General features: G+C 42.1%; 1 protein-coding gene across 4 annotated transcripts in view; it reads left to right on the top strand.

Annotated features, from left to right (window-relative positions):
* Positions 1 to 24,434, top strand: part of ITPR2 (inositol 1,4,5-trisphosphate receptor type 2) — a 270,280-nt gene that overhangs the window by 43,813 nt on the left and 202,033 nt on the right. For 2 of the 4 annotated variants that reach the window (XM_064654172.1, XM_064654171.1), the window contains exons 6-8: positions 12,491 to 12,561; positions 23,085 to 23,200; positions 24,312 to 24,398. In XM_064654172.1, the coding sequence (XP_064510242.1) occupies positions 12,491 to 12,561; positions 23,085 to 23,200; positions 24,312 to 24,398 (274 nt within the window). Of the gene's footprint in view, positions 1 to 12,490; positions 12,562 to 23,084; positions 23,201 to 23,625; positions 23,845 to 24,311; positions 24,399 to 24,434 lie in introns of those variants that run through there. The other 2 variants (XM_064654170.1, XM_064654173.1) reach the window with 2 other exon arrangements.

Below are 24,434 nucleotides of genomic sequence, written 5' to 3'. Positions count from 1 at the left end.
GGAAACAGTGGAGAACTCTACTTCAGAGAGAGATGTGGGGCAAGGCTGCAGCTGCAATTCCCAGTCAGAGAAAAAGCTTGGGAAGAGCCTGTCAGTTTTAGCAGGAGGCCAGATCTTCTGCCACTCAGGCTGGAGTGTCTCAATGTCCTCTGAAACGGAAGTTTTAATCAAAATATATCAGACCAATTGTTTATGTGAGTGGATGAGATTATCCCAGACAGTGTGGGGCTGTTTGACTTGGAAAAAGAACTATGTAAAGAAAGTCCTCAAAGCTGCACCATGGAGATAGTCAATTGGCTTTTGGATTATGTCATAAAATCTGGGAAGGTGATAAAAACCGAGCTGATTTTTGGGTGGGGTGCTGGACTATCTTTTCAGATCAGTTTATAGCTGTGGAGTATTATTTACTATGCACAAATGAATAGGGAATAGGAGCTGAGGCAGCGGGTATGTTTTTAATCTTAATGTGCCAGGCAGCGGGTTAACTTCTTGTGATAATGTGTCCAAGAGAGTTGTGGAGTGATAAGGAAAAGCTTTGAATAGTTTTACTGGGCTGAATATTATTGCACAATATTAGATTAGAACTTTTTAAAGGGGGGCTGTGCACACTAAGTAGTTTGTTTGACTTGAAACTAGATGTGAACTTTGGTGTGCTTTTTTTTCTTTTGTGTCCAGGTTCCCCTTGCAGAGAAAGTGTGAAGTAGACAGTCACTATGGGATCCAGGGTGGCAGGGATATAAACCTCAGGATCTCAGGCTTGCCTGTAACTGCATTTAAAACCTTACACTGACCCAAAGAGGTGGAATACACCAAGTACCCTGAAAGGTGGAACATGTTCTTTCTGGGAGGAGCTGCTAAAATGTATCCCATTTACTTACAATTTTCCCATTAAGAAAATAAAAAGAAGTGGCTGAGAGAGCTGACATCTCTGAAAAGGGAAACAGGGATTTCTGTTGCATCTGTTGTTTCCATGGTCCCTACCACTTGGTCATGCAGGAGTAAGTAACCATGACTACTTACTTCATCACCCACCACGTTCTCACCTTGCTCCAGTCCCTCATGGTATTTGCATGGTCTTCTTCCAACAAGGTCCTTTCTTTTCTACTCATATTGTTTTTCTCCCCCCTCACTCGTGCCTCACCTCCCCAAGGCCTTGGAGCCCTGTTGCTGTGCCATCCCCCTGCCAGCCTGTCTCACAAAATCAGATTTTGTCCCTTCCCCATGCACCTCTTGCTTGAAGCCATGTGCTGGATGCCTGTGGGCATGAAAAACTTCTGGCTGTAGCAGGACAAGCTAAAAAACAAGCTAAAAAACCCTGCTGTTGCAGCCAGGGCTCTGCTCTGGGTGTGGAGGAGCCGATCCCAAGGCTCCCCCTGTGCCATGCCTCCTGCCCAGCCTGCACCAGGCAGCTGCTTGCCCAGTGCTGTGACAGGTCCTGCTGGTGAATGGAGAAGGGGAAATGTTATTTTTTCCCATGTATACAATGAAAGGAAACGCTGCAATAAACAGAGTGAAGTAAAAAGGCTTTCCCGGCACATTACCTTCCAACACTTCTTCATCCTGTTTCTCCCCTGCAGGTCCCACTTGGTGGGACTCTCTTGTGGGGAGGTGCTGAGCAAGGATCGTGTCCAGCACCTGAACTTCTCACAGCTGGTTCCTGCCTCTGCCAGCCCTGGGGGCCTTCCTCAGGCAGTGAAAGCCCTGCTTTGTCCTGTGAGGAGATGAAGGGCACCTCTCCCTTTGATTTGGGCAAAAGCTGGTCTCCCGCACCTTGACACGCTGGAGCTGCTGTGAAGAAGTGCTATTTCACTGCTGATTAGCAAAAGGAATAATAAAAGTGTCCAAAAATCAAGTTAAAGACAAAAGGGGTGGGTGGGAGGGTGGAGAAAGGAAATACTTTGAGATGTCTGCAGTGCTTCCTGTTTGCTTCTGAAAATTTTGAGTCAGATCCCCCAGAAACAAAAGAGAGGGGTTTGAAAAATGGTGAGATGTTAAAAGAGTAATCATGCATGCATTTGTTCTCTTGGTCTTCTGGCTTTGAGAGCTGGAGGCCATTTTTCTGATTTCTCTGGGCAATGGTGACAGCAAGGAACACTCTTTTCCTCCTCGGTGAAAGCAGAGGGGCTTTTAATAGATATTAATACAGCATCAGGAAGCACAACAATAGGAAAGATACCGAAGATCACAATATTTGGGATAAAATCTGTGATATCATCGCAGTTCTTCTACAGTTGATTGCTTTGACTTGAAAAACTTTTGCAACACGAGTTAGGTGTAACCCTGGAGATGGTTTACCTTTGCTTTATGGGATATATACTTTGGCACAGGAGGGAGAAGGTGCGTTGTATATGCCTGGATTATGTTTGTCTGATCCAGAAAGAGGAACCATGCTCCTTTTTGCCAGGTAAAACACAGCCTGCATGTTTAAACCCACGGATTTTATGGGCTTTGTAGCATGAGTGTTAATAAGTGTGTGTACAGCAATTTAAAGGAAAAATGAAGTGGATATCATTGTTCCACTTATCATATCACCGAGTGCAGGCCTCTCTAGAAAACGAGATTTCTTTGTTTCTCTGCCAGTTAACTCCCAGTTAATGTATGTAAGTGATAAAAGACTCCAGTTCTCCAAACAGAAAGTGATTATTTGCAGGCGTTTTTTTCTCCTTGTTGCGATGTTGGGATAAACTGTGCGAGGAGACCTGGAAGCACTTCCTTCACCTGAAAAGAATGCTGCCAGACTGGAGGACCTGAAAGTAAAAGGCCAAACTCATTTCTTTGGAGCAGAGCTTGTTGTTAAGACACACCTTGTTGGGTGATATAGCTGACAGCACTCTGTGGGGCTCAGCAGAGTCACTGCTGAGGGCACATGTGGGCCAAAAAATGTTCTGCTACATCTGTATTAATAAATTAACATGTACTCTGGCATGCTGGGATGCAACATCCTGTATTCTGAGAAAGATCTGAAGCAGTTTTGGGGTGTGAACCTGCTTATTATGTCATTTTCTCACTTCAAAATGCTACTTCTGGGAAGTTCACACAAGGAGCACAGCAGTGTGTGGGCTCTTTTTCCACCTTTACCTTCATGCCCACTGAGCTGCACAGAAATCATTACTTTGCTGCGTCTTGCTTTTTCTTGACTCTCCTGCTTCCCAGCTCCTTCCACTGTGGAAGGAGCATTTCCTCTTCAGGTTGCTGCTCTGTGCAAGTGTGTGCAGGTTGGAGCCTCTTGCCACACCTACACCCAAGAGCTGCTCCCAGCAACTGGGAAAGCTGCTCTGAGAGAACCTGGAACAGCTCCCAGAATGATCTCTCCCAGTAGGAAACTGGCTCTGCTTGGTTTAAAAACAAGTAGTAAAGTCACTGTAATTTCTCAGCTGTTTTTTGTTTGGAAGGTGTTTTTTTTTTAACTTGCTTCACAAGAAACAGAAAAGCAAAGAGGAGTTGTAGCTGGGCCAGGTATTTTTGCTCAAATTTGTAAACATTTATTGTTGCAAAATGAAAATAAAAATAATAAAACCCTTTGTTGAGAGAACTGGAGCAGATGTTGGTGTGAAGGTATCTCTTATTATCCTTTAACAGCTGTGCACAATTCCCATTACCATTGGTGAGAGCTGGACACCTATCAAAGGGTGAGCAGAGCTTGTTCAGGGAATTCCTGCAAATCAAAGTCATTGTCCCTGGAGGCAGAAGTAAACCAGCAGCAGGATTTTGGGAGCTTGGTGGTGGTTATGCTGTTAAACTGAGAGCTGCCTCCCTTTATCTGGAAGCAAATCCAGGCAGTGCCATAATTCCAGAGCACTGCCTGGGCAAGAGGGTGGTCAGGAAAGGTTCGTGTTCCTGGTGGAAAGCCTGGGTTTGTCCCTGGTTCTAGGATATAAAACACCATGTGGAAAGGGGGCCATGGCTGGTGGGGGCTCAAGATGTGTTGCATGAGTGTGGCTGGCCTTGAAGACGGTCTCTAAAGGAAGGTACTCAAAGGATATCAAAAGCACTGGGTCAGGTGCTTCGTTGCTGTAGAAAAGGGCTGTTTGACTAATTTCCGTGGAATTCCACATGTTCACACTGGCTTGGGACTTGTCACCATTGGAAAACCTTCCTTCATTTGGTATCCTGATGTATAACAGAGTTTGTAATATGGAGTGGTTTGGTATTTGTATTATCTAAAAGAAGGAACCTTTTTTTTAAAGCTAAGCAAAAAATTAGGCATGTAAATTTTGCTGTTCCTGTGTGAAATAAACACTGCAAAATGGGGAAAATATCAGCATTTTGATTGAGCCATGTTTTCCATGCACATTTTTACATAGGGTGATGTGGATTGTCACTGTGTTACAAAATGGCGAAAGAACTTAGCTTGTTTTCCAGGATTTATGTTCCAGCTTGTGTTTGTAGGGTTGATAATGTGTGTACATATTTGTGTATGTACCTGCTTGGGTATGTATGTGTTTGACTCTGTTGTTGTCCCAGAAATTGTAAATGTTTGTTACAGACCTTACAGAAGCAATTGGGGATGGTTTGTCTGCTTAAGCAACAATATTTTTACATTGTGCTGTTTCTGCAAGGTTTCCTAATTCTCTCCTTTTGCTTATGATTCCTTTCCGCAGTAAGTGGTGCTGTTTTGATGAGTAGGTGTGACTGCCTTCATTACCATTTTCAGGGATGAAGTCACTTTTTGATCACTGGACAGATACTGGCGTTTCTCAGCAGCGTTCTTCTGGGTAAACCTTTCTCTCTGGTTTCATTAAATGCTGTTAACAGTGAAAAATTCAGCCTTTCTGACTCCCTTTATTAGCACATTATTCTTCGAGCCTTCCTTTCAAGTGGCCATTCACAAATATATGTGATGTAGGTATAGGCAAAGCTGAGAGAAAAAACGCACAAATTCTGGTGCAAACTGCACATAGAATTTCTTTTGATTGTGATTATTTTTTCTCTACTGCTGGCTCAGCTTTGCTGTCTCTGACTGAATAGGTAACTCTACAATGAGTTCTGCTTGTCTACTTGATTTTGGGAGCAGTGACCTCTTCCCTGAAGTCACTGTGTGCCATGGAAATTTAAGCTACTCAGTCTGATAGGGACTGATTAGTGAACTACTTGCCTAAAATTCATGGCAGGCTTGCACTGTCAGTGTTTCTAATGTATGTTAGATCAGTATATATAATAATTCTACTTCATCCATCATTTTTTACACTGAGAGAGCTGAGTTGCAGACCTGTTATGGGTAATTGTAAGTTGGAGTTAAAGTTGTAAGCAGAGTGAAAGTCACATGTTTAATCTTGAGTTTCTGATTTACTTCTAAGTGAGCGTTTTGTTTGTGCTGAGCCAAATACTAGACTTGTTACACAGTGTTTGTGTTCATTGTGTAGCTACCTGGAGTAAGGATTAAGTAGAAGAGCTACAGAAGTGAGTTGTATTTAAAAAGGTCCACGAAGGACAATTCAGTGTGAGATGCTGATGCTGCTCTTTCTTTAAACTTCACACGCACACCCCTAGTGCACCTGTGCGAAGGTAGGATCACTGGGGTGAAAACTTGGCCTCAGAGGGACATCAGTGGAAATTTTGTCAGTAAGTTCAAAGAGAGCCAAGATTTCACCCAAAAAAGAAAATGTTAGTAATGGAAAAATTTTCCAGTGTTCCAGGTGATGTGTGTTAGTGGGTCTGTGTTCTGCAAGCTACTACTGCCTTCAGAAAGCTTTCCTAATATTCACTTTATCCTTTCCATTTTTTAGCTTTAAAAGAATTTCTTAATACAAACTTTGTCCAAGAGAGTGTTTTCCTGGGCAGGTGTTTTCGTATTAAATGCCTTCAGGCTCTCGCAACATCCCTGTGTGACAGACTCTTACTTTTCATGTTAAAAAAAAATAGAAAAGAAAGAAACAAAGGAAGAAATGGGCCATTTCCTTGGGTTTATGGGAATGTAATTTGTTTATCAGAGACACTGAGACAGACTGAAGCCAAAACACGCCTGGGAGCAGAGCACCAGGATTTTGGAGTAGTGTAGTAGGACTTTGTGTGACTGGGAAGTGAGCTGGGTGGGATGGGCTGGCATGCCTCCTCCCATTGCCAATTCCCCATGGAATCATAGAGTCAGAAGGGACCCATAAGGTTAAGGCCAACTCCTGGTCCTGCACAGGACACCTCAAGAATCCCACCATGTGCCTGAGAGCTTTGTCCAAACACTTCTTGGATGCTGGAGCTGTGACCATTTCCCAGTCCCCTTTTGCTAGCAGAAAATAGATGTGCTTGGCACCACTGAAAAGTGACTTGATGTGTATTGTATTGATGTGAGGATCTTGAAATACTGTGCAAATGTTTATTTCCTTGGCAAAAATGAGGATGTCCAAGCCAAGCTCGGCACCATTTTCCTTATGCAGGAATGGCTTACCTGTGATGCAGTCCAAGAAAATTGCAAAACTGAGACTAAAATCTGAGAACAGTGTTTTCTCCCCCCCTTTTAATCTCCAAATAACATTTTATTCTTTCGTAATCCTTTATTTTAGCTCAGTTCTTATAATTTAATTGAAATTGCACAATGTTTTAAATGTAAATATAACTATGGAAAGGGATAAATGAGTTCTACTGAACAGAATCTTTTGCAAGCTAAAAGCCTGACTGGATATAACACAATACAAAAGAAAAACAAAGTGACATTCAGGATTTATAACTGGATTGCTTAATTGAACAGGAAAAATCTCTGCTTTTATTTTTCCCCCTTCTGACATACAAGCCTGCAGGTACAGTTACAAGAATATGTGAATGCACCATCAGATAAGGAAAAAAAATGTAGGGCTAATTATTTGCGCAGTTGTTAATGTAGTTTTGTTTTCCCAGAGTAAGGGTATTCATTTAACAGCTTCTTTTCTTTCAACCTGTGTGAAGCTTTGTGTTTGGGGCAATTAAAATTTGTTCAGAAAGGAAAGGATAAAGTTGCTAAAATCTGGGGCAGGCAGGAATTAGACTTTCTGGTCTCTTTCTGTGCTGCTGCACTTCACTGGCATGTAGAGCAGTTCTTTAAATGTTGTTCACTGTGGTCCTCCTGTTTATCAAAAGCGATTTTTAGCATGGAATCTTCCTAAATGGTACAGAGATTTAATAGCCCTGCTATAAGTGCAAAGAAGATCCTTTTTATTTTCTTAATGTAGGAGGCCCTGAAAGATCACAGATGTGAAAAGGTGACGGTGAAAAATTTTGGCTTTGCAAAGAGACAGGAAAAAGGACAAATTCCATATAGTGGGGCTAAATCACAGAGCTGTAAATCTCTTGAAACAGGACTGGTAGTCAAAAAGGAGTGTGAACTCACATTTTGGGAAGGGTGAGGTAGATTTTTGGCAGGAGACTGCTTGAAGCACACAAGAAGTGGGCTGACCTAGATGCCTGATAAGAGGCTCAGTGAAATGAAAAGTGGGTGGACTTGGAGAAGAACTGGGTGGACCTGATTGTTTTGGCACTTAGGTATTTGATGCTTGATTTCCAGGGCAGCAAAATTTTAATAACCTATTGTTCATTATTGGTTGGTTTCTCAGTGGCATGACCAGCAGCTCTCTTCCTAGTGCTTCCTGAGATGTTTGGAGCACAGGAGAGGCTTTGTGGGAAGGGAAGAAGTGTCTTGGGTGGCAGGAGCTCTGGAGAAGTGTTTCTGATAAGGAGGTTGTGTGTGGGAAGGGATGTCTGAGGAGCAAGGCAAGGGAGGTTTTGGGGGCTGCTCCATGAGGGGATGCCAAGGTTATGTGGTTTTGGGATGTAACCTCAGCCTGATTTGTAAACTGATGTTGAACAAAGATGTTGCTTGGCTCTGCTGGCAGTTAAAATGTCCAGTTCCTCTTGCTGATGCCTGTCATCCACTTTTCCCCCTCTTCCTGCTGCTGTAAGGCCCTACTCTCAATTTAAAGAGAGTAAAAGGTGAACAACTGTGTGTATCTTAGATTGAAGCCATTACCTCTAGCTTAGTTTATTCGGCTTTTTAAGGAGTACAATACTCCATAGTACAATACTGCAAAGAGTCCTGACTCTGCTCATCCCCATGTGTAATAGTGAGACATCAGTAGCTGGTCTTGTATTTTTTAATAAGTTAACACACACACACACACACGCGTATATGTAGTTACATGTGTAAGAGGGTCTGTGTCCTTGTGTGTTTGTTTAGGTAGTGTTTTACTTAATAATATTGACTATGAATTTTGGCTACAAATTCTGTTAGTAGGAACAGACAAAACACATCTCAGGATGGTGTTTTTAAAATTGAAGGCACAAAGCTTGGACAAATGATATTTTGAGGATGCTTTCTTTGACAATCTAAAAAGCATCTTATGAAAGAGACCTAAAATTCATGAAACCCATCGTAATTCCTTTCCTATTTTTTTCTTACACTGGTTTTTGTTCTTTCAGAATGCCACTGTATCTCAGTAGTAAATCTGAAATAATGTTGTGAACAACCTTTCTAGGATTATGGTTATACAACTGTTCCTTGACTCTTGCACTACATCGACAAGTTCCTAGAAACCTGTGGTATATTTACCTGTGTTAGGCAATCAGGGGATCTTGTAGGGCATGAAGACTTCCCCAACATATATGATTCATACCTATGAACCCAGGGACCATTATAGACTCTTCTGCCAACACACCTTATCAGTTATACTGATACCACTTAGTCCTGCTCCTCCCATCACTTTGTCCTTACTCCTGCTTTCGCAGCCAGTCGCCACTGGTTCTTCACAGATTCATTCTGTTTTTTCCTTTCAGTGCAAGTCCCTATAAACTTGCTCTACCTGGCAGAAAGATTCAGTGGGAATTACTGCAAGTTATTGTTTCCAGTGCCCACGGAGCAGAGCAGTGTTAGAAGCTGTCTGGGAAGTCTGAAGTTGATTGTATTAGACAAGTTCTGAATACAAATGATGAATAGTTTTGGGAGAAGTTGATCCTGTCCTTTTGTTGCTGAAACAACAAAAATGAGAGGCACTGCATTTGAAACTGCTTGTAAATGCATTTACACTGGTGCCACCATGGAGTGCATTGCTGTGAGACATTACTGACTTGAATGGAATACATATATGGGGCTTTGCATGTGAGGAGAAGGGACAGACTTAACTCCACCAAATGAAGGGAGAGGAAGACAGGTGCAGAACTCTAGAGGTCTGTGCTTTGACCACTTCCCAGGATATGATGCACTGTCCTGGCTAATGCCCAGGAAGTTCCACCTGAAGAGGAGGAAGAACAACTTTGCTGTGCAGTGACTGAGCACTGAACAGATTGCCCAGAGAGGGTGTGGAGTCTCCTTCACTGGGGATATTCCAGAACCATCTGGACACAATCCTGTGCCATGTGCTCTGGGATGACCCTGCTGGAGCAGGGAGGTAGAACCAGATGCCCCACTGTGGTCCCTTCCAGCCTGACCCATTCTGGGATTCTGTGATGATAACGGAGAGTTGAAAGCTGCCTTGGCTTTTTCCCTGCTGACTCTGTGGAGCTGCACAGCTTAACTCCTGGGCATTACATCATGATGAGGAGCTGCCCTTGCTTCCCCTGCAGGGAGTGGAAAAACTTCCCTGGCTTCAGTGGGACCATGGCTGGGCATCTACGACAAGCAATCTGGTGAACATTGTTACTTTCAGACTCTAATTCTGCAATTAGTGAATACAAAGGGCTCTGCATAAAGTCCAGGGCTGGAATTACCACTTTGACTTTCCCGATGATTTATCTGAGGCATCAGGGAACTGCTGTATAACTTAATTACCACAGCACTACAACAGTTACTTGGAGGCATTGTGCATAAACCAGGTATTTATTGTGCTCAGGGAAGAACCTGCACAGCTAAAAATCATATCATGCATGTGCAGAGAAATCCTTTGTGATTTGAATGCTGCCAGTGTATGAAGAACTAAAACACAGTCATGTATAGCCAGGTGCTGAATGACAGTGGAGAGCACAAAGCAATATTGTCTTCAGTCCGGGTCAAGAATTAAACAAATTGAAGTTTGTCAAAGCTTCTCTGGTGGTATCATGGTCAAATGGCTTGACTATTGGTGTCATAATTTGGATTAGTATTTAAATAGCTTGCAAATGTGATGGTATAATACAGTAATTCCTGCCTTTATCACAGAAGTCTAGTCTGGTGCACTTTGGCCTCCTATGCAAAGCAGCAAGGGAGTGATCTGAAAACATGCTGTGCTGTGGTCTGACAGACACCACAGATGTCCAGGACCTTTGTAGCCAGGCCTGTTATTTGGTTTCACACATCTCAGATGGATTTGTGTGCAGGTCACAAAGGTCTCGAATCGCTGATTGTTTAACACAGCCACCTACCAGGCCTCAGGAGCAAACCAGCAGTTGCTTTTGGCTCAGAATAAAAGTGGGATTAGAATATTTTGAATTGTGTATCAGAAGAAGTGGGCTGTGTTTGGAAGAGCCTCTGCTCTTCCAATCTACAGAGCAGGCTGAAGTCTGGCATCATGTGCAACTCAGCTCTTGCTACAGCATTGTAACAAGCACCTCCACAGTAAACAAGCAGCTGTTGAACTCTTTGGAGGTCATACAGCTGGAATACAGAATAAATGACATTATGTGGAAATTCTGGGGATTAATTTGTTGGAAGACGGCTAACTGGACAAAGCAATGTCTTTATTTTTTTGTCATGTGTTGTAAGAAACAGAGGTGGGAGAAGCTGAGGCACTGAGCAAAGGCTCAGGAGATGATGTTCCTGCTCTCTCCTGCCACGTGTCAGTTAAATTTTCTGTGCTCTCATTTAATGTCTACAGGATGAAAGTAGCAGCAGTTCCTTTCTCCTTTGTGTTGTCTGATGTCTTTGGTTCATGATGGCTACAGAAGTCATTTATGGTCCTTATCTTTGTGCCTTTAGAGAATGCTTGAAGGCGAGTGATCGATATTAATTGTTTCACATCTGTTTTCTGAAAGGCCAGCATGTTTGAGCACTGCAGCTGACTGGCTCAGGGTGTGCAGGATCTCAGTTGGTGTTCTCAGCACCAAAACCTTGTTTTCTATATGCTTTTTGGTACAGCGACATGCCATGATGAGAGTTTTGCATTTCATCCACGGTTGTAGTTGTCGCAAGGGTATGCAAGATGTTCCTTGTGAATTATGGTTGGCTTTCAACATGTTGTCCTCCATCCTGACAGTGCTTGAGGTCAAACCTTATGGGTTCATCCTGAAAGCCTTTGAGGGATTTTGTTGAGAGTGGGAAGTACTTCTTGGCATTAAAATCCTTTGGCAAAGCTTCTGTAAGGTGATGCTTTAAAATCACCTGTGTGTGACTCCAGGTTTTAGATGCTGTTTGTAGAAAGCTTTGGCCCATTAGATCGTGGACAGAGGGCATCTTGCAGGACTGACTCTTTCTGAGTCCTGCTTTCCAAACCTCACTTTGTTCTTGTTAAGCCTGGTCTAACCTAGACTGTGAAAAAATACAACTCCATAAGGTTGCCTGCTTGCTCCTGGAATTGTTTCTTCAATTCCCCTTCCTTGCTGACACCTCACATTTGCGTTCAAGTATGTTCTGAGGTTGGAGCTGCTGATTTCCAAAATTCTTTGTCATTTTTGGCTCCTGCTTCTGGGGAGCTGCAACCACAGTGGGTGATTTGTCATCAGTCAGCTTGGTAGAGGTGGAAAATTCATGGGCATGCTGTGGGATCAGCCTTGCTGCACTTGTGCCTAGATGCAAAGCCTTCACCAGCTTGAGTGAAAACATCTATTGTGTAATTTGGCTGAGGCCAAATTGTGCTTTTTCTGGCAATTTCCAACAAAAATGCTGCTAAGACTCTTGCTGTGAAGTGGCAGGACAGTAGTATGTCCTTAAACATGATTTTCCTGAATAATTGTTTGAAACGGGCAAATTATTCACAGGGTGCTTCCTGAAAGGAAGCTGAATTTATGTTTAGGAAGTTCTGAGATAAGTTTAACAATTCATACTTCTTAATTTTATTATTTAACTTCTAAAATATTGCAAGAAATATAATAGATATGTTATTCAGATTTTCTGCTGTGGATTAAAGTAAAGCTTATTCATTTTAGCAAAGGAAAATGTTGTCCTGGGAGTTTTGATCAGAGCTGAACCTTAATTCTGCATTCCTCCTTAGAGGAAAGATTGGAAATGGTGAAGAAGAAAATCCGGCAACTGCAGAAAAACAAACTGTTTTTGATTGAGGGTTAATGGGCTCTTATGAAGGAAAACAAGAATTTTACGTGTATCATCAGTGTATGTGGTGTAACAAAAGGGACTTCCACTGGTTGTAAATGAAGTGGGATCTGAAACACAGGCCACAGTTTAGTACAGTGGAAGAAATCCTCTCTCTTGAAGGAAAATTTAGAGTTTTCTTTTCTTAGTTATGCTTAGTAACTGAATATTAGAGTTTCTAAGGTATTTTTTGCATTAAATCAGAGAACTGTGTAAGTTTTTATCTCTGTGTTGTGGCAGGGGTGTCTCTGTATTTATATACACTGGTGTCAAACTCGTCTTAATGAATGTAATAACTTTTTGTTTTTCTAGGTTAGTGGATGACCGATGTGTGGTTCAGCCAGAGGCTGGTGACCTTGCTAATCCTCCAAAGAAGTTCAGAGGTCAGTAACTGGGCATAATTTCTCTTTAATGACCAATTGATTCATGTTCCAACTCCTTGAGCACTTTGCCTTACCAGATGTGTGACTTCCCAGATGGTTTGTGAGCACGCTGGGGAAGTTTCGAACTGGAATGTGAATGACAGATTTTGAGAGCTAAATACAAAACTTGCCAAGGCACGAGGGGCAGGTGGAAAATATAGGGAAAGGGACTAATTTTCTTGTAGTCCAAGAGTTGATTGCTGCTCTGTACACTGAAGGCTGGGTGACAAACTCTTTGCTCCAGCCCTGCTCCTGCTGTAAATGGGAAACAAGCTTGCGAGGTCCAAAACTACTTGAGCTGCTGGATTATTTATTTCTTTTAAAGATAAGACAGCATTTGGAAGGACTACCCCCACATTTTTTGTCAGCTTTTTGTTTTGCTTTTGCTTAAAACCGTATCTGATTTTTTTTCAACTTGACCTTGTAGATTTGGATAATTCTGCTGTTCTGCTTATTGGAAAAAATAACAGTGCACTGACAACATGTGGTTTGTACTTCTTGAGTGCTAAAAAATACTCTTAACCGTGCCAAAGCAGAGCCTTACTAGACCTCCTTTGGCTTAAAAGGGCTTGTATTCACACCAGTTATGGAGGGCAATGAGTTTCATGGTGCTTGTATTTATTTTAAATGATTTTTAAAGTCCCTTCCATCCCAAACCTTTCTATGATCTTGAGGGGTTGCACTGACATTCTTAACTTTATTATTTTATTCCCAGTGTTTCTGTATATGCTATTATTGCAAAAAAAAAAAAAAAAAAAAAAAAAAGGGCATTTAAGGGCATTTAAACCACTGAGAGACTGAAATTCTGCTTTCTCAGAGCATTCAAGATTTTTTTCCATTATAAATTCAGGAAACATCAACAGTTGGTTCCAGTCCCAGATGTGAGCCCATTGGCAGATCTTGGAAATTGAGAAAGTGAGAATGTATACTTAGGAACTAGGAGTAATAAATTTCAGTCACTTGCCAAACTACTCCATAGCAGAGATGGGGATGGCATCCAGTGTGGCTTTCAGGCTACCTGAGTGTGATTTCATCCTCTTGCTGCCTGGAAATACTTTTGTAAATCATGGTTTCCAGGTTGCACAAAATTTCAAGTCGGGATCCTCGGACAGTTTTCTGTCACTGGACTATCCTGATGTGTTCCCAAAGAGGAGCATATCCAGGATTCTAGATGAGACCAAGGTCACTGGGAGAGGTTTATGATGGTGGAATTGAAGAATACACCAAAGTATCTCCAATCTGAACAGAGGTTAAAGGCACAACCTTAATTTTTTCACTGGCTGGTGTTTGAGGGATTGATTTTATAACTTCAGAACAGGAGAGTTCTTTTATTGCAGTTCTGTTTTGTTAATCTCTAACTTCAAAAGGCAAAGATGGGAAAAGTTGATAATGTTCTGTGTTGATTTTTTGGGGTTTTTTTTGTAAGTAATTTCAACAGCCTCGGGTGTGTCTGGGCACTTTGCTGCAGGTGAAAACTTGTTGAACTGTCAGCACTAACGCCTGGTCAGCAGTGGTGGCAGTACATGTGGAGGTAGAACAGATGTCAGGATGGGATGAGGCACTGCCAAGATCCACAGCTGTTTGCTGCTGCTACTGGGAAGAGCAGGGGCTGCACTCCTGCGTTACATCCCAGCTTCTGCAGGGGGATGTTTTCTATTAGTTGTAGACAGTTTTGGCTCTGTTCTCTGTTGTGACCTCTGTCTCCTGCCTGCATAGCACATCCCTTTATTTCTAGCTGCCTCTGCTCCCTCTTCTCCACAGCACCTAACCTTTCCTCCAACTCAGATCCTCCTCTTCTTGGGGATCCCCTCTTGTCCCTTTCCCTTCCTGTCCCAAAACCTGTTAGTAGCTACTTTCCTCCTCCCCCCTGCTGCCTCTTACCTCCCTTTGCAGCCTCTCTTCCAGTCACTCCTTAGCTCTTTCTAGTTTACTGTGCACCCAGATGTCACTTAATTTTGGTATTGCCAGGATTGTAGTAGCATGAAAATTTGGATTAGCTGCAACATAAAGTCACTGAATGGTTTGGGTTGGAAGGGACCTTAAAGATTATTTTATTCTACCCCCTGCCATGGGCAGGGGCACCTTCCACTAGCCCAGGTTGCTCAGAGCCCCATCCAACCTGGCCTTGGACACTTCCAGGGATCGAGGGCCAGCCACAGCTTCTCTGGGCAATCTGTGCCAGGGTCTCCCTGCCCTCCCAGGGAAGAATTTCTTCCTAATATCCAATTTAAACCTGCTTTCTGTCAGTTTGAAGCCATTCTTGTCCTGTCACTCCATGCCCTTTTTAAAAGCCCCTTACCAGCTTTCTTTAGGCCTTCTTTAGTTACTGGGAGGTGCTATAAGGTCTCTAACACCTGTAGGAGAAAATAAATTGGTGAAAAAGTGAGTTTTGTGACCTTAATTGATGCAACCCACCACTCTATAACATATTGGGGCTGCATCCAGTACCATATTCCTGCTGCTTCAGGTAATCAAGATGTACTTGGGAGGGTGGCTGCAGCAAAAATAAAGCCATTGTTTGGATGTTTTCTCTTTCACCTCACAAGTCAAATTCCAAGTGCGGGAATAGCAGGAGTTTTGCTGGGAGCTCAGCAGGAACGTGCTGTCTAACTGGGATGTAGTGCCTGGTGCCACAGAGGTGTCTCTACTGCAAAAGCGCTCAAAAGCACATCTCTGCCATGCTTCATTAAATTTTGTAGCTCTGCTTAGAACACTGAGGCAAAAGAGTTGCTAAATGCTGGTCCTTTAACTAAGAAATGTAAGCAAAATGCATATTTTTCTCCCTAAGCATCTTCTGGGAAATAGCCTTCAATTAAAACAGCAAAGTTAATAAATGAAACAAAAACTGCTTTAAGTACATTCTTGACATAAAAAGAAGACTTAGACATGAATGATTAATTGAATGATTAGACATAAGCAACTGAAAATAACATCTAACAGCAGGATGAGTGGGGCCTCTTCAGTAATAGGAGCTGCTGTCTGCATGGTTTACAATGTTTTTATCACTGAGAGCTGAACTGGCGTTGATTTGAGGTTAGAGCATGACCTGGGAGTCAGAGAAGTATGAGAAAAAACATATTTCTAACAAGATGTTTAGATTTCAAGGATTGACTCTGAAAATTAACATCAGAGGACTGTGCTTGGTCTTTTTTGGTTATACTTTATCAACTCTTTCCCCAGCAGAAGAAAAAAAAACAGCCCAAAGATTGCGGTTTTGAACTATTTGTATGTCTCCTACAGAGTTCACTCAGAGAACAAATTAAGTTACCGAGCTGTTGGCCTGAACTGAAAGCCTATGAAAAGAGGTGTCTCAAAATAGCAGTTTCATTTTTGTCATGTGTTTACTTTCTTTTTTCTTCTTGAGTGGGTGGTTGCTATTCTGGTTGTTTCGGAACACCCCCCAGAACAAGGTGGTGTTCAGCTGAGGAAAGATGTGGTTGCTTTTCATTTTGTGTCCACGCAAAGCAGCTGTGGTCCCAATTTCTCCTTCAGTCACACTGGGATGAACCTGGAGTGGCTCTGTGTTCACATCCAGATTGGCATCAGTGCACAGGAGGGCAGAATTTGGTCCCACTCGTGTTTCCCTAAGTCTGATGAAAAAACCACCAAACTTTTTCCTTGTTTTGCTGTTGTATTTAAGAGACTGATCAAGCCAGGTGCCGCTTGTCCTAAATCAAACTGGAGCTAGTGGGAGCCAAGGCATTTATTGCTGTGATGGAAATGCTGCAGGGCCAGGTTCACAGAGATTAGGAAGAACAGTGTGTGCCAGAAGTCGTGTACCTTTGAAGAAAAGCCACATCATGAGCCACAGAACTGCAAGTTTCCTCAGCCTGTGACCTTAAACGCGCTTCAGCTTGGTACTGTTACCTCCAATAGGAAACACTTTGAGCTTCCAAGGTGTAAAATAGAACAGATAAGACCTGCTGGTTGGTCAGATTTAGCGTCTCTGAAAAAGGAGCACAGGTCTGCCTTTTATTTGTTAAACAGACCTCAGTTTGTACACTGGTTTAAAATTCTTTACGTTTTGTACCCCTTTTTCTTGAGACATCTGCAATGAGAGTGATGTTTGAGTTGCCAAATATCCTCTCTTTTTGAACTATTAGTCTGATCTAAGCTTTTTCTTACGTTGTTCTTTCCTCTTCTCTCCCTTCCATTATGTTGTTCTATGCTCTCTCCTTTCTTCCTCCCACCTGCCATTTTCCTTTTTACTTGCTTTCTACATACTTTTGGTTTATTTTTGTGTTTTCTACCTGTTTCTCAGTTCCATAACTGCTTTCATTTGCTTCTCAGACTCCTGACAGCTTTTTTCCTTGTCCTTCTTAGGACTCCTCTTTGCCTCACTCCTTGCTCCCTCACATTTTCCCCTTTCCATTCCCACTTTAGTTCTTTTTCACCTTCCTGTATTTTTTTTTCCAAAACATGTAGATTTGTACACACTGTGATTTAATAGCCACATCACTTCCACTTACAGTGGCGGTCTGAAAAATAAAAGCTAGACACGATCCCAGTATGGGGAAACTGGAATAGTTTATTGAACACGAGAACACTATTTTAAAGGCATCTGGGGCTGTATGTTAATGAAGGGGATAACCTATGTTAATTGGGGAGTTACACAAATTTTTACTGCAATTTCCAAATAGTTAATTTTTCTTCTAGTAGGATTACATGGGGGACAGAGGGATTACAGGGGTTTAGACATGGTTTGATACAATCATCTCAAAAGTCCTTTCTGATTTCTGCTGGAGCCAAGCTTGATCCATGAGGTAGAACTTTAACAGGTCTTGTGAGAAGGGTCCAGCTCCTTCAGATCACGAGGTTTTTGTCAGCCCTTGTTTTCCTTTGCTGAAAGCTGGGTTTGGGTTCCCACATCTGCCCTTTTTTTTTTTTTTTTTTTTTCTAAAAAACAAAAAACGGAAAAAACTTTGATCAAACGTTTGCTAATGCAAGACAAAATACAAGGGAATACAAATATTACCTTAAATGTTTTCTTTAACTAGAGTATTAAATTTAGCATGCTAACTAAACATGTAATCTAAGTTTTGATTACTATTTTTTTTCTTCAACTTATCAATGCTTTGATGCATTAGTTCAGAGTGAGTAATAACAAATTCTATAGCTGCATTTTAGAAGCAAATGTATTCTTAAATGGATCTAACAAGAAACATTGCAGTCTTACTTTTAATACCACAAGTGAAATTAATGTTAGCAAGGAGGCTCCTTTTTCAAGGCAATGTACAGTCTTTTATATACCTGAGATGGAAAGTACGATTATGCAAAGGCATTGTGTGTCAGAATAGTTTGGGCCACAAGGTTTGGCTTATAAAGGCATGTGAAGGAATCCGAGCTGTTTTAAGGCATTCTGCATTTTGCTACATAAATTATTTTCTTAGACTTAGCACTAACATTAAGAACATTAAAGCAATCAGAAAGACTATTAGACACCTTTGGATATAGAAAAGTAAACAAGGAACAAAATGCAAGAAGGAAAAATTCCCAACAATGCTAAATAACTCTGGATTAATATAAAACTTGTTTAAACAACTTAACTTATTTCTATTATTTCTTATTAGAAATTACTCTTATAAAATCTTATTTAAGCTATTCTCTAAAGATCCTATTGACTTATAAGCAATTGATTTTGAACCAAAGTTAATAACTTGATGACTTCAGGGTTCATGTGCTCCTGACTTTTACCTGAAAGTGTTTTTTAGTGTTTGTTTTTGAAAACTTTTATTTAACCTAAAACATTTCTGCAAATGAAATTCTATTCAACTCAGGGTGATATGTTTTTTGTTCTTTATCTAAGGGTGTTTGTGCATGTGTGAGGTAATGTGCATTTGTGTATAAATCAGAACATATTAATTATTGTATTTTCACATGCATGCGTACATTCACACATTCATACTCGATGGCCATCGAACACACATCATACAAACATACCTTTGGGTTTCATTTTACAGTGTCTTTTGATTATGAACTGAGAAATTGGCGTTTTTTGTTTCTCACCCTTAGATTAGTAATATATGTTTTCTGTTTTTTATGATAGTATAACCTGTAAAAACATAAGCATATTTTACTTCATGTTTAATTTAAATTTCAAATACATATAAACATTCCTATAGTTCAAGGATAAAATATATACTTCTTCTATTTTTAAGGCAAATATATGTCTTTCTGTGTTAATTTGGCTTTTGGACTTAAGGAAAATTGTTATTGTGAAAACTTTAAAATTTTCAAAAATACAGCTATGCATACATTTAAAAACAATTCTGGCTATTAGTTATGGAAGGGTATCTTCATTCAGCAAAGGGTCTTTGCTTCCCTCGCTTCCCCCTTTTTTTTTTCTTTCTTTGTTTGTTTGTTTTTGCACAGGGGGACTATCTCTCCATTGGTAGCGTTTTGTTCGCCTTACTCATACTGTTAAACTGAAACAGTTAGGTTAATAAACAAAGAGGGTTTGCAAAAAAAGACCAGTTCTTAGTTTAGGCTGCAAAGAAAAAGGAAAAAAAATCAAGGAAGGGGTTTTTTGCTGCTTTGACTACTGCCGAAGTCGGCAGCTTTGTGTCTGCCCCACTCCCTTTGTCTCCAAGGTCCCTCTGTTCCTGGGTTTCTCTCCTGTTGTTGCTGCTGGGTTTCCGCTCGCTCCCTCCTTCGCCGACAGTCCTGCTGGGGCTCTTTCCTCCCTCGGACCTTTCCCGGAGCCCCCCGGGGATTCTGTGGGATCCTCTCCTCCGCTCACGCTCCACAGCCCCGGTTTTTGCATACCTCGTGCTCTGCTTGTGTTTGTTTTTCCCGGTGCCTCTTTCGGTTCCGGGTTCCGGGTCCTTCCTGCCTTCTGAGTGGTTCCCGCTCGGGTCCCGCTGCTGCTTCCTCCGGCGCGGGTCTCTCCATCTCGTTGTTTGCTGGGGCGCCGGAGGTGGTGGCCCTTCCTCAGGGACCTGCTCCTGGGTGTTGAACCCGCGCCTCTGGCCGCTGCTTGGCTGCTGCTGCTGAGCGCGGTAGCGGGCGGCGATACAGGAACTTGCCGAGGCAGCGCGGCAGTTCGCTGGCGCTGGCTCCCAGCCTGACCCTGCCCGGGGTGGCTGCAGCGGCGGTGGCCATGGTTCTGTCTCGCACGGCTCTCTCCGGGCAGCGTGTGTCGGGCTGCAGTGTGCTTGTGCGCTCCGCTCAGGGGCTGGGGCTCGTCCCGGACAGCGGCTGCTGAGGTTTTTTCGGGCGGTTGCCGAGTCCCACAAGCACGTACCAAGGTCGGTAACGTTCAGTTCTGACATGTGACGCTGGGTCCACAGCAAGAGGTTCTGCAAGGGCTGTTCGTCAATTTTCGCGCTATGCTGCTTAAGCTCGCGTTTTAAATTTGAATAAATGTGTTTTTTTTCAGAAGATATTTGAGTCCCCATTGTACCCTACTTATCGTTACAAAGTCTTTAAAATAATTACCCAATCCGGAGTTCGTAGTCAGCTCACTCAGCAGTTCCCGCCTGCTGAGGACAAGTTTCCGTGCACGGCTTCCGTCTTCTTTCAGTTCTGACTACGCACACACCACCGAAACACAAGGAGTGCTGCTTCCCTTGGTCCAGCCAGCCGATGGCTGACGAATCTTCTAAATATTAGAAGGTTCTCAGCCCCACGGTTGTGGCGACATTAGTGGCGGTCTGAAAAATAAAAGCTAGACACGATCCCAGTATGGGGAAACTGGAATAGTTTATTGAACACGAGAACACTATTTTAAAGGCATCTGGGGCTGTATGTTAATGAAGGGGATAACCTATGTTAATTGGGGAGTTACACAAATTTTTACTGCAATTTCCAAATAGTTAATTTTTCTTCTAGTAGGATTACATGGGGGACAGAGGGATTACAGGGGTTTAGACATGGTTTGATACAATCATCTCAAAAGTCCTTTCTGATTTCTGCTGGAGCCAAGCTTGATCCATGAGGTAGAACTTTAACAGGTCTTGTGAGAAGGGTCCAGCTCCTTCAGATCACGAGGTTTTTGTCAGCCCTTGTTTTCCTTTGCTGAAAGCTGGGTTTGGGTTCCCACAACTTACCCTTTTCTCGGCCTGCTGCTTTTGGTAAAGCCATGTGATAATTTCTCTAGTTCTGCAAATCACAGAAATCTTCCATTGTGGGCAAGAGTTGAATTTCTAGCACTTAAAAAAAAAAACAAAACCAAGAGGGGGAAGGGAGAGAAAGCATCTGACAAATATTGTTCTAAACCATCTTTATTCAATATCAAGGAGCATTTAAAGGGCATATAGGAGTTATTTTCCTTTTCAGACCTCCTGAGTGTAGTTGCTATTTGTTTATCTTTGGTAATGCCTATTTAATTAGAGTCCTCAGGAAGAGAAACATTTATGTAAAACCCCATAAAGTAATGAATTAGGAACTAGGATTATCTGAGAATGTCTGGAGAAGTTAGAAGAGATGGTCTGTTTCATCACTGGGTTGCTGGACTGACCTCCAGGAGGACTGAGCTCTTCATCTACTGTGTGTGCTGGAAAGTTGCTTTATAATCTTATGCTCCAGTTTCTCTTTATTTCCCTGTTTATGTAAATTACAGCATCTCTAGGGCAGGCACTGTTCCACACCCCCATGATGTTTAGGATCATGAAGCTTGAATTTACATAGTATCCTATTGTTACTGTAATAAAAGAAGTGTGTGGGGGGGAAACAAACCAGAAAAAACTAATAAGATGACCCACTTTTAATGTAGCTGGAATCCTAAAAAACAAAATCAAAAAGGAAAAAGCTTGTCTGGAAGCAAATAATTTAGTCCATAAATTGAGAAAAACACAATTGAAATAATAATGATTTTAAAGAAGTTGGAAAGCACTAGACTGGAAGTCAGGAGAGCTGTATGCTGTTGAGGTTATCCAGCCCCTGCTCTACATTTCCTTTTCCTTGAGAACTATCATCAGGAAAAATTCACCCACCTTTGGAAAGAGGAGCCCCAAGCAGTGACTGCACATCCGTGCACATCTCGAGTTCCTCTGCAGAGTGGGAACACTCTGAGTCTCTGCAGGAGAATGGGAAGCGCTGTGTTTACTCAAGGAGCAGGATGTGTGGGGAGTAACTGAGAAATGAAGACTGGTCCTATAAAAAGAAGGTATTGTTACTTCAGAGAAATAAATGTTTCATGAAGCCTTCTGAGAAGGCACGTTAATTATAGATAACACAAAATAATAGCAGAGTTTTTGTTTTAAGAGCTGAAATCCCAATAATTCAAGTAAAATCTCCTACAACACACAGTAGGATTTAATGGTACACAGCAGTTTGTAATATTTTTTTCCCCTCCTTGGTTTCCAGGATATTGTAAAAATTACCTGGGAGTTATGTACTCTAGATTGCATGATATAATTCCCATTATAAATGGTCCCCTTTGAAACGAAACCAAACACCTTTGCAAGGTGGCTGGGCTTGCTTTGATAAGGATTTGTAACACTTTTTCCTGGGAACAGCAACTCAGGGCTGCCATGAGCGAGCAAATCTGAGGACTTGGGGTCAGGGCCAAGGAAAGTTCTGCCACTGGTGGTAATTCTGTATGAACAAGCTTTGCCACTGGGAAGAGGGGGTGGATTAGTCTCCAGACAATGTTTGGCCATCTGTGACAGTTAAATATGGAAGGCTAATAGTTTGGGATAGGCCTTCCTTTGACATCTATAGTTTGCAGCCCATTTGGGGAGGAGTTTCGCTCTATAACACACAGGCAGTCCTGTGTGTTCTTACCAGTCTTACAGCTAAACTGTTTTTCCTGTCACCAGTTAATACATGTGGTGTGTGAAAGGACACCAACATTTGCTAAGGAAAATGTCTTTCAAGCCTGGCCTTTAGACCAGCTGGTGATTGGGACCATGTGAGACTAGGTATAGTTTATCATTCTAAAAGTAGTCAGCTTTGGATGAATCATGAGCCTCTATTTCCAGTTTATAGGACTGTCACTGGACAAAATAAACCCCAAAGTGAGGGAACTTCACAAAATTCAGTTTATTGCCAATTAACATGACCTTTCAATTACTGACTGCAGTCTCCTCAGGGTGTACCTGCTCCTCTCTTGTTTGCACAGCCACCATGCTCAGGTGGTTCTTCCCTCCTTACCTGCTTTTTCCCTCATCTGTTGGATGGTGGTGATGTTCAGATTGTGTCACTTTGGTTTAAAAAACCCAAACTAACAGCAAAAACAACTTAGTGAAGGTGTGCAGAGACCTAAACTCCGTGTTAACCTCTTTGGCGGCTTGTAGGTGAATGTGAATGAGTGCAATCCTTGTTTTCAGCAGTGTCAGAAGGAGTTGGGCAGCCAGGGGGACATCAGGATCATCATGTCACCCTGCTTGTGGTGTCACTGCCATCAAGCTGTTTGGTGGCTGTGTTTAAACACTGGTACCTAGACATTTCTGGGTAAAGAAAACCAACCAAAGCACACTTACAAATGGAGGAAATGTCTTTCAACAGGACTGAGGAGTGTGTTTCTTTGAATCTCTCCCCAGATTGCCTTTTCAAGGTGTGTCCCATGAACAGATATTCAGCCCAGAAGCAGTACTGGAAAGCCAAGCAAGCCAAACAAGGAAACCACACTGAAGCAGCACTGCTGAAGAAACTCCAAGTAAGAGACATCTGTGTTTGTAATCTTATCTCAATCTGCAGGCTGTGGAGTTACAATGGCATGAGAAAAAATAATAAGTGTCTTGGGAACCACTGTGATGGGTATTATTATGCCACCATGGCAACTCTGTATTCTCCTTAACTCTCCTACCTCCTGGCTGGCATTTGTTGCCCCTGGCTTGGTTTTTGTCTTGCTTTGGACTGAGGGCTGTGCCTGTGCTATAAGCAAGGTATTGCTTCCAGAAGTTTTATGAAGTAAAAATGGAGTTGTTAAAACCTGGTTTAAATTATGCTGGAAGTCCTTTCCAGGAGTTAGGCAGAAGAGTGGACGAAGATATGTTCTCAGTACTTTAGTCTGGCAATTCCTCAGCATTGTGGTTGTCCTTGCTTTCCTTCTGAGTGATTCTTTTCTGAAACATTTTGCAGATTCTATTTTGCCTCAGATACAGTGTGGATGGAGCAGCCCCTCTGTCTCTGAAGAACAGCTGGCTTGATGTTATAGCTGAATGCACAAGGCTCAGTGAACACAAGGGCATGTCAAACCTGGTGACAGTGCCATGGGCAGTGGAGAGGCCGCCAGTGCTCCCAGTTAAAAATGGCAAGGCAGGCACATGGTGTGTGGCCAGAGTTACACAGCCACTAGTGGTAGGAGCTTGGAGTTTGTTCTGTGGTTGTGTTTGACCCAGACTATTGTGCTTAGCCTGGATGTTGCCAGCTGTGACCTACTAGTTTTATTTTGTCATGAAGTCCATGTATTTGTAAACAATGAAACCCCCGACAAGTAAAAGGAATGGTGACAGCAAAAAGCTAATCATAGGCCTTTTTTTTTTTTTTTTTCTCCCCTTCAGGATGAAATAAAGCCCCTGGAATTACTTTTTGTGCTTGAAATATTTAAAAATATGTTGTATCTAAAGTGGGATCCGTAAATTGTGACTGAGCTTCTATTATGGCTAATAAAAAAATCAGAATCAGCATCAGAATTTTGGTGCTAATAGTATCAGTTCAGTGGTGCTTGCGTTTTAAATGCGATGCCATTTCCTTTTTCTCTGTTTCCGTAGCCAAATACAGGTACTGATTTTGTAGAGTTTAAAGCAATAATCATTCTCTTGCAGCATGCAGCAGAACTGGAACAAAAGCAGAATGAAAGCGAGAACAGAAAGCTGCTGGGCGAGATTGTAAAATACAGCAATGTCATACAGGTAAACCCATTGAAATCCCTCTGCCTTCTCTCGGTG

The sequence above is a fragment of the Pseudopipra pipra genome, chromosome 5 (genome assembly GCF_036250125.1).
Source record: "Pseudopipra pipra isolate bDixPip1 chromosome 5, bDixPip1.hap1, whole genome shotgun sequence".
Lineage (NCBI taxonomy): Eukaryota > Metazoa > Chordata > Aves > Passeriformes > Pipridae > Pseudopipra > Pseudopipra pipra.
The sequence above is the reverse complement of the archived record's forward strand: the minus strand, read 5'-3'. Positions and strand labels throughout refer to the sequence as shown.